Here is a 14,298-nt window from a genome sequence, read left to right as displayed (position 1 = left end):
TTGGTGACATTATTGCTTTGCCATGTCCAGGGCTACAAAAGAAGATATTTCAAGTTCTGGTATTTGTTTCTCGGCCACCTGCAAGGCTGTGTCATCAGCATACATCATGACTTGGCAGAACTCATGTAGATATTTTGGGAGGTCATTGGTTAACAGAATAAAAAGCATTGGTCCAAGAACTGAGCCTTGGGGAACACCTCTGACAATTAAAAGTGGTGGCGATCTAGTTTTATAAATTGTATTGTTTAATGTATATGCTATCTCTACTGTTTGTGATCTGCCTTTTAGATAACTTGACATCCACTTTCCAGAGATCCTTCTTATCCCCATGTTCTTCATCTTTTCTAATATAAGATCATGCTCCAAGCAATCGAACACTCTACTGAAATCCAGGAAAAATGCACTGATGGCAGTTCCTTCCTCTATTTCATTCAGCACAAGCTCAGTGAAATTTATTATGGCAGAAGTTGTTGATCTGCCTTTGGGGAACCCATGTTGCTGGCTTGTGATGATGTTGTTTACTGTCATGTGGTTCAAGAGTCTGACAAAGACAATTTTCTCAATTACTTTGGATATTGTTGATAGGAGGGATATGGGGCGGTAGTTATCGATTGAGGGGCTCGAATTCTTTTTGAGTTTAGGAAAGACTTTTGCGAGTTTTAATGCTTTGGAAAAGATTCCTTGGGTGAGAGATAGGTTTATGATGAATGTAAGTGGAGGTGCAATTTCTTCCTTACAGTGTTTTAGTAGTATGGAGGACACTTCATCAATTCCAGAGGACGGTTTGGATTTAAGAGAAGATATAGTGTTTGTTACTTCGATGACTGAAACTGGTAGAAAAGTCAAGTCAGGAACATATTCAGTTTCTGGAGAACGAGAACTGTATTCTCTTGCAATGCATTCTTCCTGATATAACAAACTGAACATGACTGACTCAAAAATGAAAATTAAAACGGAGGATAGGCTATGCTATAGAAGATTCATAACTTAATAGCCTTTTTTAGTCTAGGAGTCGAGAGCCACAAGCATGCATCCTTGTTTTCTTGAAATTGACAAAGAAATTTCCTCTAAGAACGAAATTGATCGTCAGCCATACTACTTTTGGTGGAGGTGGAAACGGGAGAGCATCAAAAAGGTTAAAAATACAAAAAAATAACTTTTTCTCAGGTTGTATTTTTCCTAACTTGATACACTTAAAAGCTTACCACCAGACTCGTAAATAACAGTTATACATTATCAGACAACTAGATAAAAGACTGAAGTTTGCCAGTTGCAAGGGTCTGTAAATGGTTGTCTTATGCTGGATTTAACATTTTATTTATGTGTCTGATGGTTAATCTTAAGTGTGGCAAAGTATATAAAATATTATTTTGGTGAAAGTTATCTTTGATTTTTTTTCTTTTTTGATACCCTCCCATTTTAACCTCCACCAAAACTATAACGGCTGACGACCTATTTCGTTTTTAGGGGAAATTTCTCTTCCGATTTCAAGAAAACCAGATTGTGTACTTATACAATGCATATTAGCTCTTGGCTCCAATTAGTTTTAGATTACAGAGAGCAACATGAACATGATTGTGTGCTTATACAATGCAAATTGGCTCTTGGCTCCAATTAGTTTTAGATTACAGAGAGCAACATGAACATGATTGTGTGCTTATACAATGCATATTGGCTCTTGGCTCCAATTAGTTTTAGATTACAGAGAGCAACATGAACATGATTGTGTACTTATACAATGCATATTAGCTCTTGGCTCCAATTAGTTTTAGATTACAGAGAGCAACATGAACATGATTGTGTGCTTATACAATGCAAATTGGCTCTTGGCTCCAATTAGTTTTAGATTACAGAGAGCAACATGAACATGATTGTGTGCTTATACAATGCATATTGGCTCTTGGCTCCAATTAGTTTTAGATTACAGAGAGCAACATGAACATGATTGTGTACTTATACAATGCATATTGGCTCTTGGCTCCAATTAGTTTTAGATTACAGAGAGCAACATGAACATGATTGTGTACTTATACAATGCATATTGGCTCTTGGCTCCAATAATTAGTTTTAGATTACAGAGAGCAACGAACATGATTGTTGCCAACCTCAAGTGCACAAGAACTCTTAAGCCTTAGCTCCTCACTAGCGACAAGTTTACAGTGTAAATTCATGATATGTTGTGCAGTACAGATATCTGCGACAAGTCGGAGGACATTGTGATGTGTCCCCGTTGCGACCGAACCTGCGACTACTGGAAACTGTCGGATACCTGTACTTATGCCCGCATCACATATCTCTTCGACAATCCTGTCACAGTCGTCTTTGCCATCTTCATGTCCTTCTGGGGTGAGTCATAACTTAGTTAGTTCAGTACAAGAAACGTTTAAAAAACTTGTCGCTTTAGATGAGACGATTGGTACACAAAATTGTCTGAAACAAAGTCTAAGCTATATTTTTTAATTTTGTACCAGATCGACATTACGCAGTTTAAATTTCAAAGGAGTTGGCGGCAAATTGGAGGACGGATACATACAAATCAATTCTCGTAATAGTCTTATCGTTGATTATGGACGTCAAATCACATGCAAATGTTAAAATTAATAATATAGAAAAGATAAATTAACTTTATATTGGAGTAAATTAAAATAATTAAATTGTAATAGTTACAAAAGAAATTCATAGTTTATGAACAGTATTAACAAGATATTAAAATTTAAACATAGTATTTTTGGTCCGAGATTAAAATTGGAGGTATCTGCTTCCGTTGTCCCCAGCTCTGGTCCAGCATATCTTTCTTTTTCCTTCAATGACTTTGTGTGTAGAAACATCTTCCAATACAATCAATTATAGATAGCCAAACTCATTTCAACATTATTTTTCATATTGGTACTAGGGTGAGTTGAGGTGAATTTTGATGGACAAATTTCTCTGTGAGCATTCATAATTCAAATTAATTAGAAGAGGAAAATTGGTGTACTTGCACAACTACCTGTTAAACAAATTCAACTTATGAATTGATAAGCAAGAATATTACAAAATCAGCTGAAACAGTTATTATTGGCTGCAGCAACGCTCTTCCTGGAGCTGTGGAAGCGGTACTCTCCGCGTCCATCGCGCACCGATGGGGTCTGACAGGCTACACGGCTCAGTCGGAACACCCGAGGCCGCAGTACCTTGCTCGGCTGGCTAGGATACGCCACAAGAAAGTACGCATCAATGTCATTACGGGGGCTAAGGAGCCGTATGCTCCTTTCCTAACCTGCCGTCTACCAGCCATGTGCCTCTCCTTTTCCGTGGTCATCCTACTGGTGAGTTATCTTGGAGCTGTGTACTGTGCACCCGTTATGCATTTAATGCTAGCTTTGTACATAATTTTTTTTATATTCATATTTTATTTATTTATGTAATTCTGAATAGTAAGTAGCAATAGTAAATACATGTTTACATGCACACCCTTACACTGCTAAATAACAATATTGTTGAATACTTCTATCTGTCCACGTAGTCCAAGATTTGACTAACAATACCTGTGACTACTTTATATTCAACGGGTACCTTACACATAATGTTCAGCTCTAATAAATGGCACTGTGTATTTCAAGAAAACTTTTCTTATAGCATGCCATGGTTAAATTGTAGTGTTTGCAGTCTGGTATTAATCGTGTAATATTTTGTATACATAATTTTATTTTTATTTTCTTAGTTGCTACTAAGAAAAAGAATTATGACTTGAAGATAAAAGAACTCAGACGTCAGTCAACGGTCGACCGAATAGCACGTTCAGAAAATAAAACTAAAGCCCTTTGGAATATTATAAATAATGAAAGAAGAACCAAGAAATCGTCTGTAGGACTGAAAGAACTTAAAATTGACAATAAAACTATCAACGATCCTCAGCAAATTGTGGAACATTTCAACACTGTTTTTACGACCATGGCTGACTCTGCTATTTTAAACAACAACCCTCTAAAGAACAGAACTCCTAGTCCTATTCAGCAGCTTGACACTTGCTCTTTTTATCTCTATGACACAACAATTGAAGAAGTCATCAAAACGATCAACTCACTGCCAGCTAAAGTCTCTGCAGGTATTGACGAAATCTCACCAAAGTTGTTGAAGGCTTGTAAACATGAAATAGCCTACCCTTTAACCACTCTAATAAACATGTCCTTCCAATCTGGTAGATTTCCACATCAACTAAAACTATCTAAAGTAATCCCCATTTTTAAACAAGGTGATCAGTCTGAAGCATCAAACTATCGCCCAATCTCGCAAATTTCAACATTCTCTAAAGTTATTGAAAAGATTGTGCTTAATCGTCTCCTAAACTACATGACATACAATAATCTGCTTACTGATCAACAGCACGGTTTCACCAAAAATAAATCTACATTGATAGCTTTAATTAGTTTTATTGAATACGTAATAGATCAAATAGAAGCTAAAAATACAACAACAGCAATATTCCTAGATTTAAGCAAAGCCTTTGACACCCTTGACCATGAACAACTGCTGACCAAACTAAATACCATGGGAGTACGGGGCACTGAAGCTGAGTGGTTCAGGAGTTACCTAACCAATAGAGAACAGGTAGTTGAAATCCGGCATACTCAAAACAATAAAATTGCACACATCAGATCCAGTCCACTTCCAGTTCTAAGGGGCGTCCCCCAAGGATCAGTTCTGGGTCCTGTACTCTTTACTCTATTTACGAATGATTTACCTAAGTACTTAGATGAATTTGCTACAACTCTGATGTATGCAGATGATACCGTTCTACTTTTAGCCGATAGAACCCCAGAAAACCTGGAGATAGAGTCATTCACTGCAATGAACATGGCGGTACAGTACTGCCATATTAATAACCTGGTAGTTAATGAAGCTAAAACCCAGCAACTCATATTGGGCCCAAAAAAGGAACAAACTGTGCACCTGCCTAACGTCCAAGCAGCATCAGAGGCAAAGTACTTGGGAGTGACAATAGATGGAGATCTCAAATGGACAACGCACATTGACAACCTGTGCAGGAAATTAGGTACTGGACTGTATGTTGTTAAAAGAATAAAATCAATAAGTGATGTACCCTCTGCAAAAACAGCCTACTTTGCTTTATTTGAATCGAACCTTCGCTATGGTCTCCTGGTCTGGGGTAATTCATCTGCAGGAAATCTCCAACGTGTGCTGGTAACACAGAAAAAAGCAGTGAGAACACTTGCTGACTTACAGCCAAGAGAGAGTTGTCGACCAGCTTTTATCAACCTCTCAATTCTGACGGTTGTATCCTTGTACGTGCTGGAGGCAGTAACCTGTGTGCACGAGAGAGGTTTTCCCAGAGGATGTAACACACATCATTACAACACAAGACGAGCGACAGATTTTCATCTTCCTGGGCATCGACTTTCTCTATTTGAGGAGAAGCCCTCTTACATGGGTTTAAAACTGTGGAACCACCTGCCAGAAGACCTGAAGGGACATGGTGCGGCAAAATTCAAGAAGGAGGTGAAGCTGTGGCTGCTGCAAAATCCATTCTACTCGTTAGAAGAATACCTGAACAGAGAGCAAAACTAACAACCAAACTGGACATTTACCTGTAAATTTATTGTTTGTAAACTACGCAATTGTATTTATATGATCTGTAACAAATGTTGACAAGTTACAATTCTCAAAGAATTTGTAAATAAAGAATTTGTCTATTGTCTATTGTCTAAATGTCTTTTTATAGATCTCTCTTTAAATCAGACACACTGTAGCACAGGTTTTGTTGAGCCAGGAAACTTTGTGTAGGTTTTTAAACCTATAATCGTGACTAAGAAATGGACGACTATCAAGAAGTATTCTTGTAAAACTGAGACTGTATGAATGAGCATTGGAGGAGTAGTCACAGTCTGCTTGTTGAGGACCACTTCTTGGTAACTTTTGATCTGTTTGTGAAACTTCATCACTGTTGCATTTAGGAAATGGTTTATTTTCCAAAAACAATTTCTTATCTGAAAGTGGGAAGAAAATAACATTGTAGATGAACTGAAAATATCTTCTACAGAATTTTATAATTACTGGAAATTGAAAATCCACCCACTTGTCTCTTGCCAATCATATTAATGTGACGATAAGTGGAATGCAGCAGTATCTGAGCCTGCTGGAAGACAACTCCCTGTATACTCTGCTTCTCCATCAACTGCATTGTGACTATATTGTGTGGATTTTGCAGACAGCTCTGGCGATTGCAGCAGTATTTGGAGTGGTGCTGTACCGCATGTCCATGTTGACTACTCTGAGCCTACTGGAAGACAACTCCCTGTATACTCTGCTTCTCCATCAACTGCATTGTGACTATATTGTGTGGGTTTTGCAGACAGCTCTGGCGATTGCAGCAGTATTTGGAGTGGTGCTGTACCGCATGTCCATGTTGACTACTCTGAGCCTACTGGAAGACAACTCCCTGTATACTCTGCTTCTCCATCAACTGCATTGTGACTATATTGTGTGGATTTTGCAGACAGCTCTGGCGATTGCAGCAGTATTTGGAGTGGTGCTGTACCGCATGTCCATGTTGACTACTCTGAGCCTACTGGAAGACAACTCCCTGTATACTCTACTTCTCCATCAACTGCATTGTGACTATATTGTGTGGATTTTGCAGACAGCTCTGGCGATTGCAGCAGTATTTGGAGTGGTGCTGTACCGCATGTCCATGTTGACTACTCTGAGCCTACTGGAAGACAACTCCCTGTATACTCTACTTCTCCATCAACTGCATTGTGACTATATTGTGTGGATTTTGCAGACAGCTCTGGCGATTGCAGCAGTATTTGGAGTGGTGCTGTACCGCATGTCCATGTTGACTACTCTGAGCCTACTGGAAGACAACTCCCTGTATACTCTGCTTCTCCATCAACTGCATTGTGACTATATTGTGTGGATTTTGCAGACAGCTCTGGCGATTGCAGCAGTATTTGGAGTGGTGCTGTACCGCATGTCCATGTTGACTACTCTGAGCCTACTGGAAGACAACTCCCTGTATACTCTGCTTCTCCATCAACTGCATTGTGACTATATTGTGTGGATTTTGCAGACAGCTCTGGCGATTGCAGCAGTATTTGGAGTGGTGCTGTACCGCATGTCCATGTTGACTACTCTGAGCCTACTGAAAGACAACTCCCTGTATACTCTGCTTCTCCATCAACTGCATTGTGACTATATTGTGTGGATTTTGCAGACAGCTCTGGCGATTGCAGCAGTATTTGGAGTGGTGCTGTACCGCATGTCCATGTTGACTACTCTGAGCCTACTGGAAGACAACTCCCTGTATACTCTACTTCTCCATCAACTGCATTGTGACTATATTGTGTGGATTTTGCAGACAGCTCTGGCGATTGCAGCAGTATTTGGAGTGGTGCTGTACCGCATGTCCATGTTGACTACTTTGAGCCTGCTGAAAGACAACTCCCTGTATACTCTACTTCTCCATCAACTGCATTGTGACTATATTGTGTGGATTTTGCAGACAGCTCTGGCGATTGCAGCAGTATTTGGAGTGGTGCTGTACCGCATGTCCATGTTGACTACTCTGAGCCTACTGGAAGACAACTCCCTGTATACTCTACTTCTCCATCAACTGCATTGTGACTATATTGTGTGGATTTTGCAGACAGCTCTGGCGATTGCAGCAGTATTTGGAGTGGTGCTGTACCGCATGTCCATGTTGACTACTCTGAGCCTACTGGAAGACAACTCCCTGTATACTCTGCTTCTCCATCAACTGCATTGTGACTATATTGTGTGGATTTTGCAGACAGCTCTGGCGATTGCAGCAGTATTTGGAGTGGTGCTGTACCGCATGTCCATGTTGACTACTCTGAGCCTACTGGAAGACAACTCCCTGTATACTCTGCTTCTCCATCAACTGCATTGTGACTATATTGTGTGGATTTTGCAGACAGCTCTGGCGATTGCAGCAGTATTTGGAGTGGTGCTGTACCGCATGTCCATGTTGACTACTCTGAGCCTACTGGAAGACAACTCCCTGTATACTCTGCTTCTCCATCAACTGCATTGTGACTATATTGTGTGGATTTTGCAGACAGCTCTGGCGATTGCAGCAGTATTTGGAGTGGTGCTGTACCGCATGTCCATGTTGACTACTCTGAGCCTACTGGAAGACAACTCCCTGTATACTCTACTTCTCCATCAACTGCATTGTGACTATATTGTGTGGATTTTGCAGACAGCTCTGGCGATTGCAGCAGTATTTGGAGTGGTGCTGTACCGCATGTCCATGTTGACTACTCTGAGCCTACTGGAAGACAACTCCCTGTATACTCTACTTCTCCATCAACTGCATTGTGACTATATTGTGTGGATTTTGCAGACAGCTCTGGCGATTGCAGCAGTATTTGGAGTGGTGCTGTACCGCATGTCCATGTTGACTACTCTGAGCCTACTGGAAGACAACTCCCTCGCCACAAGATACTCCGTTGTTATCATTCCAGCCACTGCTGCCACCATCAACCTGGTGTGCATCATGGTCTTCAACTATGTGAGTCACATTTCCTTTCATTCTGATTAGTGCATTGTCCAACCATGTGTTTGATTGATATCTCTACCAAGAAGGCGTGCGATACAACGGTATTATTCTCAGTTTTATACATATAACATTGCTATGGTAGGAAGGATTCAATGCGAATTCCGATTTAAGCTCTGTTTCACTTTCTAATTAGTGCAGGATCTGAAATCTGATACTGTCATAGACTTGACTCCAGGTCCGGGCATCTACGTCCATCTTAAAAGAAAGCTGCTAGTGAAGATGATAAAAACAAACTCTGCATTTTTTTGAGATCAAAGACACCTAAATCACAAAATAGGTCTGTCTGGTTTACCAAGCCATCCAGTGTAATGTAGATGAAGAAGTGTTCTCATTGTCTCATCAGGTGCAAAGTTGAGTGTACTACGATGTTTTAGATATGATCCCAAACATGGTGGGGTTACCAATCTTTAATTTGTATTTGAATTATGATCTGTTAAAATTTAATCAGCAGGGTAAAATAATATTCTGTCAAAACGCTGTTGTATGGCATATAAAAACTAAAGTATAAAATTCTATCAAAATCCTAGATGCCTGTTATCAAATTGATCATAGCTCCTAGTTGTGTCCTCACACGCAGACACCCTGTATCAGACAGCATTATGATTCTTCATACATATCATTCAACTTTTGTAAGGGTGTATCTAGACTTTCGTCTCACCCTGTATAAGACAGTATTTAATGGATAAAGGAAGCTCGTGAGAAGTTTTTAGAGATTTTTGTCTTGAAAAAAATATCCCCTGTCGGGGGGACGTATTGAAAAAAACACTACTAAATTACAACTTTTCCAACTCATCTCTTTTTCTACATAAATTACATTATATTTTTGACATATTATTTTTGCAATCGCAATGGAAAATTAGTTTATTCAAGGCTTTCTACTTCAGGATAACTAGTGGAGTGCTAACGGTCTGTGTACGCATTAATCAGTTTTTTGCCCTAACAAGTATCTAACAGTTTATGACAGTACAATTAATTTTTTATAGATAAAATTAAACCCAGAGGCTTAAATCTTCTTTATAACTCTTCCATGTCCCTGTACCACCACACCTGTGTCCCCAGATCTATGACATGTTGGCTGTGTACCTGACCGAGATGGAGCTGCTGCGCACGCAGTCCGAGTTTGACGACTCACTCACCGTCAAGATCTACATGTTCCAGTTCGTCAACTACTACACGTCCATCATGTACATTGCCTTCCTCAAGGGAAAGTTTGTCGGCTATCCGGCCAAGTACAACCGGATCTTCGGTTATCGGCAGGAAGAGGTAAATATCTAATACAGAATAAGGCCAGGATCTGATTTGTCTGGCTGACTGACAACTAATCTATTAGGATTTTTGTTACTTTTTGATAATACATTTCTGAATCTCTGTGGATGTCTGAAAATGTTTTACAGTTGTCACCCTAATAAGCTGAATTTAGTGAGCAATAATAGAGGTACCAAAAGTCCCATTTCCTCACCCTAAATTTTTAATGGTAGAGAATTATCGAATTTCGTTTGGGAATATGTAAAACGGGACATGTGTGATTATTTTAAAGTTATTACCCATTGCTTCAAAATAAGAGGCAGGGGACAATTCAAAAATTGTAAATGAGATGATCCATTGAATGATACTTCAAAATACAGGTCTTGATAAAATAAAACCCACAACACCAAGAAAAGTAATTTATGACTGCTCAATCCAAAATGGGTCTTGTTTGAACAAATTAACAGTCTAAACTTCATTTAGACATTATGTTGGTAGGAGTCAACTTAGAGACCTCTGATTTTCACCATCCTTCCTCCTTTAGTAAGGGTTTCAAAATGAGGTTACTAGTAAAAAATTGTACCTTCTCCAAAAGTTTGTTCTGTGGAAGATAAAAGATGATAACTCTTTCGTGCAACACATCTTGAAGGTCTTTGTAAAAAAAGATTGATGAAAATTAAAGGTGCCTAAGTTGATCATCCAACACAGCATCCAATCAAACTCTCCATCAACACTCTCATCTAATGTAAATTGTGGAATGACTTTGAGGGGCAACTGTAGCAGTACTAAAACTGTCTTTACATGGCACAAAAGACATCACAAATTATTAAGAATGTTCATGAAAGGGATACATGTGTGCCTCTTTTAGAGGCCTTAATACAAAAAGACTGTTCCAAGCATGTATAGACAATAGACAAAACAATAGACAATTATATTTATTTCTATTAGGCATATTAACAATGCAATAGGACACGTCATTTCTATGTTATAATATAAAACTGTTATGGTAACATCATAACTTTATACACAAAAAGTATTTAAAAATTGTACATTGTATGAGTAAAATTAGTCACAAGCTTAGGATTAAGGTGCCTTAATATAGGAAGTTGTTTTAAGCAGTTTTGTGAAACAGAAGAAAATGCAAAATGAAAGAGACAAACAGGCCTAACTCAAATGCAAACTGAGACATCTGGTTGACAGTGATGGATAAAAGTGGTACTTGACAGAAATTACTTAATCAAAATACAGATTAATATGAACAAGGCACAAGAAGTATTTAAGAGACAAAGGTGGTACTTAACAGAAATATTGACAAAGGTGGTACTTAACAGAAATATTGACAAAGGTGGTACTTAACAGAAATAACTTAATCAAAATACAGATTTACATGTGGGACTTGAAGACTAAAGTATTCATCAGTTGTGTAAAATGCCTGACTTTTTAACAGTTTAGTAATGATATTTTTAAAATTTTTGTATGTCATGTTTCTAATAGCTAATGGTAATTTGTTAAACAATTTAAGTTGTTGATATACATGGCTGTTGATTGTTTTAGAAAGTCTTACCGAAGGTGTCGCCAGATTGTTTCTTTGCTAGTTAGATGATCATGAAAGGAGCTTTGGCAAGAACATGAGTCTATGTTTTCTTTGACATAAGTTAAATTGCCTAAAATATACAAGGACGGCATTGTCATAATTTCTAACCTTTGAAAACTTGCCTTACAGGATTGTCTGTTGGTAAGGTTATCTAAGATTCTAATGGCTTTTTTCTGCCAAATGAAAACTTTTGAAGCATGACATGAATTGCCCCAAAAGCTTATTCCATATGTCATTAGTGAATGGAAAAAACCATAATAGGATAGTATAAGAGTGTCTAAGCTAACTGATTGTTTAAGTTTTCTGAGTAGAAATACAACACGTGACAGTCTTTTGCACAGATTTAGTATATGAGGCTCCCAGCTCAGCTGATTGTCCAGGGTAAAATCCAACAACTTTACACACTCACTGTGTTGTCCTCAGCAGGAATATCTCTTAGAGAGAAATAGATTAACTCAGTCTTGTTATCATTTATAACTAGATTATTTAATTGAAACCACATTTTTGCTGAATCAAAAGCATTCTTAATTTTTGGTTTAACATTTTCAAAGTTATCATCAGAGCAGATAAGTGTGGTGTCATCTGCGTAAAGTACGCAAAGAGAAGGAATATTACAATATATATCATTAACAAAAATCAGATAGAGAAAGGGCCCAAGGACAGAGCCTTGAGGGACACCTGCAATCACTTCTTGATAGGTTGAACTATTGTTATTGACCACCACTTTTTGTTTCCGCTCAGACAGATAGGATTTTATTAAGTTCAATTCATTATCTCTAATACCATAGAAAGATAATTTGTCATATAAAATATCAAAAGAAAGACAATCAAAGGCCTTGGTTAAATCTATTAAATTAGAGGCTATTATTGATTTGTTTTCAAAACCAGTTAATATATATTCTAAAATAACTGCTATTGCAGAGCAGGTGTTGTGCTTTGGTCGAAACCCATATTGGTGCTGATACAGTAAACCATTAGTACTAAAATATTCATTCAACTGAAGTATTAAGCAGGATTCAATAATCGGGACAATAGCAATGGGTCGATAACATTCAGCTGAGTTACAGTCGCCTTTTTTAAAAATAGGGGTTACTCTTTATAGGATGCTTCCTATATTTATTTAATTATTTATAGGAATCTTTATATTTTTATTAAGAGAATTGTAAATTAATATAATAAGTGAATTGTAAGATTGTGAGCCTTCCAGCAGTGCTGAATTTCTTGTCAATTCGGGTTCGAGGAATGCTAGAAGCTTCCTTTTGTATCTAGGTATTGAGCATAGGTTACAGGTCTGGGTTGGATAGGTACCATCCAATTCAGACATTGTGTTTGCTCAAATTTGATTGGCCAATGTTAGGTTGATTAGATGGTGGGAGGGACTTCTAGATCCTTCCGGTGGCTTCAACCACGTTTTTCGGAAATTCTTTGCTGTGTGCTCAGAGAGAGAAGTACGTGTAGAAGTGATAGCCTACTCTTGCCGTATTGATTTTTCGGGAAGAAGGTTGAGTTTAAGATTAAAATTTCTTTTCAAAATTTAAAGTCTCAAGTTTAAATTAATTAATCTATAATAGTCATTTTGGTTACTTGGTGAAGTCTTCAGCAGATGTGTGAGGTACTGTGAAAGTTAGAATTTAATATTGAAATAGAAAATTACTTGATGATATTTTCCTGTTCAATTTGGTTTAATCAGGAATAGCCTACTAAAAAAGAAAATTCATTTAATGTTCTGAGATTCTATAGATATTTTAACAAGTTCCTAAATTTAACCTTCAAAGCCAAGCGGATAATTCTGGATAATTCAATAATTTGGAAATTGGAAATTTACAGAAAATAAGTAGTTTGAAATTGATACAATTTTGAGTTTAACTGGTTGGACATTGTCTTTGTTCATATATTAAATATTAATATTACCTTTATTTGTTTGATTTTTATTTTGAGAAGAAGTCTTATTTTATTATTTGTTTCATTTTATATTTGAAGAAGATTATTTTATTTTGAAGTTTAATGAAGATTTTTATTTTGAGTTTGTGTTGAATACATTAGCACTGAGAACTTGAAGGACACAATTATTGAATGATTGATTGATTGTTAATTTTAAGACTGGACTTGTGAACTTTTGATGGGTTAAACATAAGAAATAATTGAGAATAAATTAAAAGTAAAGAAAGATAGCTTGGCGTTGCTGTATTATTGATTTCATATTTTTATTAGAATTACAGTTAATTTTATACTGAGTTTAATTATTGAATTCCATTGGAACTTGTGCATTCTTAGAATAAAGGGTTATTAGTTCAGAACACAATTGATCGCTCTTATACTAAAACAAAAATAGTTGTAATTGGTTTATAGAAGATAACCCTACTATAGACACGTTACACTCTTGTTAATTTTAAACAATTTGGAAATATACCATTTACAAGAACTAAGTTAATTAAATATGTAAGAGGACTAACTAAAGTATTCCCTAATGCTTTGATAACATAATTGGAGAGGCCAAACACATCTTCGCTTTTACTGTTACTAAGGTTAGACACAACCGATAGTATTACATCAGAATCAACATGTTGCCAACCAAAACCAGTTTCAGGTATAGGCTTATCAAAGTTTAAAAGAAAGTCAGAATGGCTTCTGTACATGGAACCAGCATCTAAGTCTACACTGCCTTGGAGATTTTTTACAAGTGTTGAAACATTAACAAAATAGTTATTAAGACACTCAGGAGTAATATGTATTTCTGGTTTGCACTTAACTGAGCCCGACTCCCTCCTGATTACATTCCAGGCCATTTGGCATTTATTTTTGGCGTTTAAAATGAGGTCGTCATTGGCAGTTTTCTTAGCATTTGCTATATCTTTCTTGTAAAGTTTCTTAAAAT

At 37.3% G+C, this 14,298-nt stretch overlaps 1 protein-coding gene across 1 annotated transcript in view; it reads left to right on the top strand.

Annotated features, from left to right (window-relative positions):
* Nucleotides 1-14,298, top strand: part of LOC124367432 — a 91,984-nt gene that overhangs the window by 59,655 nt on the left and 18,031 nt on the right. The window contains 5 exon segments of the mRNA XM_046824241.1: nt 2,186-2,346; nt 3,068-3,099; nt 3,102-3,308; nt 6,209-8,536; nt 9,644-9,847. Of these exon segments, the coding sequence (XP_046680197.1) occupies nt 2,186-2,346; nt 3,068-3,099; nt 3,102-3,308; nt 6,209-8,536; nt 9,644-9,847 (2,932 nt within the window).

Source organism: Homalodisca vitripennis, chromosome 8 (genome assembly GCF_021130785.1).
Source record: "Homalodisca vitripennis isolate AUS2020 chromosome 8, UT_GWSS_2.1, whole genome shotgun sequence".
NCBI lineage: Eukaryota > Metazoa > Arthropoda > Insecta > Hemiptera > Cicadellidae > Homalodisca > Homalodisca vitripennis.
The sequence above is the reverse complement of the archived record's forward strand: the minus strand, read 5'-3'. Positions and strand labels throughout refer to the sequence as shown.